Source organism: Nansenia antarctica (genome assembly GCF_963989245.1).
Source record: "Nansenia antarctica genome assembly, chromosome: 1".
In the NCBI taxonomy this organism is placed as follows: domain Eukaryota; kingdom Metazoa; phylum Chordata; class Actinopteri; order Argentiniformes; family Microstomatidae; genus Nansenia; species Nansenia antarctica.
Window position 1 is genome coordinate 105,737,079 of NC_137674.1, and position 4,484 is coordinate 105,741,562.

A 4,484-nucleotide genomic window follows, 5' to 3' on the forward strand; every position below is an offset into this window, starting at 1 on the left:
GGAAGAGTATGTCTGCACAGGAGTGTCAAGGAGAATCAAGGAGAATCAAGGACCCCAATTGAAATAAGCCAGTGGCTTTCTTGGGTTTTTATCCTGTTAGTTGACCTTGTATGTAATATGTACTTTCATGTACCTACTTCTGCAAATCTTCTAATAAAGTTTTCAATCAATCAATCAAAAAGGGAGCTGTGTGTGTGTGTGTGCGTGCATGTGTGTGTGTGTGTGTGTGTGTGCGTGCGCGTGCGTGTGCGTGCGTGTGCGTGTGCATGTGCGTTTGTATTGTATTAATAAACTGCTTAATCATATGCCTACAGAAAAACTGAAAAGCAGAAAAACAGAAGAAACAGAAAAAGTCGACTGGCTCGGGGGGTGGTAAACAGACAATAGGCTACTATTAGCCTTCTGCATATTAACCACCCAAAACAAAGTAGGCTACCTCATCTAGGTCCATGTGAACCACATAGCCTGCTAGCTTATACACTACTGTAGGCTACCTAATCGTATAACCAGCTGCACTTAGCAAAAACAACACGCTTCTCTCTTGAAATCATCCATTGATGGCAATTGCTATCTATCCATTTCCATGAATCCTACCTTTGACATAGGAGGGAAACTGAGACCATGTTAGGCATTTGTCAGAGGTAGTGAGCGTGACATCATGACGAAAGCTTGCCAGTGGCAAAACAAATTCCAGCAATTCAGACTCAGAACAGATTCTTGTAGTTTTCACAGTTTGCTGATGCTAGTTTGATCTGTCTTGGTCCAGATGTGCATACAGTTTGGTATAAATTGCAGTTGTAACTGGGCTGACCCCTTAATTGCCAATCTTGCCGAGTCAACGTGTCTTTGAGGACCACAATAGAAATGAGAGCTGGACTTATTGTGTAATATGCATATTTATATGTGGTGTTTGTGTGTGTGTGTGTGTGTGTGTGTGTGTGTGTGTGTGCGTGCGTGTGTGTGTTTTTATGACCGGTCTGGTGTCAGGCTTATGTGGGTCTAGCAAAGCCACAAGCAGAGTATTTGGTACTGAAATATTCTTCTTGACATGTTTTTCTGGTGGTTTTTTCCCCGCTTCATGTCCAAACAGCCTTTGTTGTTAGGTAACAAGAGAGAGTGACGCACCGGTCATGTTCTTGAGCTGCACACTTATGACGATCAATGGGAGGCCATTATGGCCTCCTGGCCGCAATCAACAACCTCCTTGTCTCCTGACGCATCCAAGTGCTGCTATTGTTCCCCACCGTGTGTCATTTCTCTGGTCGATTTGTAACCCAGATAAATACATCAAGGGGCAAATAATTTCTTTTTTTAGACACATTCTCACGGCTACCCCCAAACAGCCTCAGGCACTCTTTACTGCTGCATTATCCTTTTATTAGCCCTGCCCAGACCCCCCCCCCCAACCCCCACGCACACCCCACAACCCCCACCCCACCCCACAGATACACACACAGGCATTCATAACTGCTACTACTGCCCGTACTGCATGGGCCTCTGCCAGTCAGCCCCCTTGTGACACTCAAGTGACTAAACCAATCACATGCTTGTTGCATAACAGAAGCATCCCGTCCAAATTGTACAATTTTGGGTCTAAAATAAGATCTTGTAAAAATTAGAGGGAAGGTCACGCACCACAATGTGCTCTTTTCAGATCTGATTCAGCTGTTCGATCTATTTATGGACTGTTACAGTAAATGTGATCAACGAACAGCAGGTTGCTTGGTTTAGAGCAACTTGTTAACCCACAAAGCATGGAGGACAGTGGATCATAGGCCTGTCACCCAAAATCTGCTGCAGAAAAAGAGCACTAAGGTCCTAGAACAGGCGGAAAATAACTTTATTCATGTCTGATGACCGTAGACTAACACTTGTGATAAACTGGGATGAATACTGGTGTGTTTCAGCACACGGCAATAAGAGCAGGTGCCTCATTTATAAAAATGTACTTGAACGTCATCTTTAACTTTCACGTAAGCACATTTTTCTAAATGGACATAAGCATTGTTTATAAAACGGGCTGCGCTTGTTTAAAATTGTGTATGTCTGTCGTACGTACTTCCGTCTATAAATAACAAATATACTTGAAATTGAACGCAGGTGAATGAGCTTTGAATTTACGCCCTGTGATAGTGGCTCAATTATAGAGGCTGAATTAAGCCAAGTGCTAGAAATAGGCTTGATTGAGGTGTTGAGCATGCGCACATTTGCCGAGTTCACATGATGGTAGACAAACGAAAGAACTTTACTGAGGAGGAGATCGACTGTCTTTTATCAGAAATAGACGCGCGGTCGCAAACGCTCTTCGGGAGCCTGAATATGATTACACCATAAAATAGCCTAATGGCATATAAAGGAAGATGGAAATACAATCATAAACATCAGTTCCCTTTAAATCTTGAATTAAACTCATTTTCTCGGCTGATAATAACATTGTTACAAGCCACTTTCACTTCACATGAATTACAGTAGGCATTAACGTGTTCCAGTGCGGCTCACACGCCTGTAATAACTGCATATGTGCGTATGTCAAGACCTGACGTAGAGCTATGATCGTTTCCACGTTCAAATTGACTCATGTTGAAATTTTATAAATCACTACTCTGACGTGGTTTTCTACGTACGCCACGGGTAAGATCAAATTTGATCCAAAGTACTTTCTATAAATGAGGCCCCAGGTCCAGTGAAGGTTCTCTTCTGAGGATTTTTTATTTGGGTTGTTACCATGTCAGCACTCAATGATCACAGTAGGTTTCACAGATTTTTCTGGTAGAATCAAACAGGTTAAACACAAAATTAGCATCCATTAGCACCATTTACAATTTCCTGTCATACCGACTGACAGCCCCTTTACGAGTGGTTGGCTGCTAGAACAATAAGTGATTTGTGCTGATAATCACAGGAAATCACTGTATAGTTTCAGCGTTTGATTGTCCTTTAATTTGTATTTTAGTTAACTGTTAAGTAGTGAATCTAGTTAAAATGCACAGTTATGCTGTCTATGGGTTAACACAGGCACATTTTACAGTTAATTTGATTGTTGTAGCCTTTAGCCTGATAGATAAGATAGGATAGATATACAGTAGCATGCAAATATGGATGTCCTGATTTATACCCAAAGATTAAGGAAAGCAAGAAGTAATGAGAAGACTTATTTTAAATATGCCCAGGGGCACACAGGAGATGGTGTGATAGTAAGACTGATTCTGTTCTGAAGTTAATAGAGTGCACATTTGCATAACGACATCCAACACAGATAAGAGGAAGTATTACTGTAGGATGAACTTAGAGAGCAGAGATTCCTGACTGCTGACCTATTGCCCTCAACTCAACAGTGAGTGTGATGCTTACATCCCAAACTGCAGAAATGTTTGACTTAAACATCGTTACCAATGTAGCTGTCTTGGACACCAGGTATAGTAGACACTTTACAAATAAGACTTTCACTTCCCTTTGGAAAGTGCACATTCGTCACTTTGTCATTTTTTCAATACAATATTCTGTCATTCCCACCAATAACTTTATATATAATATTGAGCTCATCTTTCACCCACACTCATAAACACACAGTTTATGGACATGCTTTATGCAGTCTGTACAAACTCCAACCTGGCATAATCTTTCTGATCTTGAGGTCGGGAGTGCTTTCCAGGACAAAGTCAAATAAATGATTGACAGGTCAAGTCTGGACGAGTAGACCATCTGAGGGGAGGGTCTACACGATGATGCATGGCTTCTTGTCCTTGAAAGGGTTTTCGGAGGTGGGCAAACCCACTAGCAGGGGGTCGCTGCGCGCGTGCTGCTCACAGTAGCTCATCAGGTCCACTGCTGCCTTTGACACCTGAGAGGAGAGAGGTAACACGGACAGTGTGTGAGTGAGTTTTGGTGTGTTTTTTGCTGTGACATAAGGTGGCTGCTCCCATGGCATTAACACCTTTTTTAAATTATTGAATTCAAACATTCACTTTCACTTTCAATCTCAGAGAGAAATACAAATTGACAAAATCCATGAAATAAAGACAACTGCAGAACATGCAACTGATGGCTTTCAGAGTGATACACATATTCTGTGTGCTGTGGTAGTATTTGTCCCTGTAAAAGGCCGATAAGATAGACCCACCTTGATGCGTTCAATCGTTGCCTCGATACGTAGCTGCTCCACCAGTTTCCTGGCTTGGGTGATGTTATTGAATGACATTCTCTGCCATCAGTTCACACACCACCGAAAGGAGAAATCACTGACAAAGAGATGTGAAAGAAAGAGTAAGTGCTTAAGTGGCAGTTTCACTTTAAACTTGCAATCACCATGAGGAAGGGAGACTGAAACAGTTGGATGGAATATACTGAAATGGGCCTAAAACAGTTTCAGTTTCAGGACCCTTTCTGTCACGTGTCCTTTGTCATCAGATAAAGAGAAAGAGACCCTTTCTGACTCACAAAGCATTAAGAAAAGCCTTTACTGTAAAAACTGTCTCTCCACTTAT

The 4,484-nt window shown here is 41.9% G+C and overlaps 1 protein-coding gene across 1 annotated transcript in view; it reads right to left on the reverse strand.

Moving 5' to 3' along the window:
- Positions 1 to 3,715: 3,715 nt before the first annotated feature.
- The window catches only part of LOC308155967 (guanine nucleotide-binding protein G(I)/G(S)/G(O) subunit gamma-7-like), a gene marked incomplete at its 3' end in the record, with an annotated part of 24,664 nt that continues 23,895 nt past the window's right edge, over positions 3,716 to 4,484 (reverse strand). Inside the window, exons 4-5 of the mRNA XM_080529331.1 lie at positions 4,121 to 4,238; positions 3,716 to 3,841 (exon numbers count right to left, since the gene is read on the reverse strand). Coding sequence (XP_080385457.1) covers positions 3,716 to 3,841; positions 4,121 to 4,198 — 204 coding nt within the window. The 5' untranslated portion in view covers positions 4,199 to 4,238. The remainder of the gene's footprint in view (positions 3,842 to 4,120; positions 4,239 to 4,484) is intronic.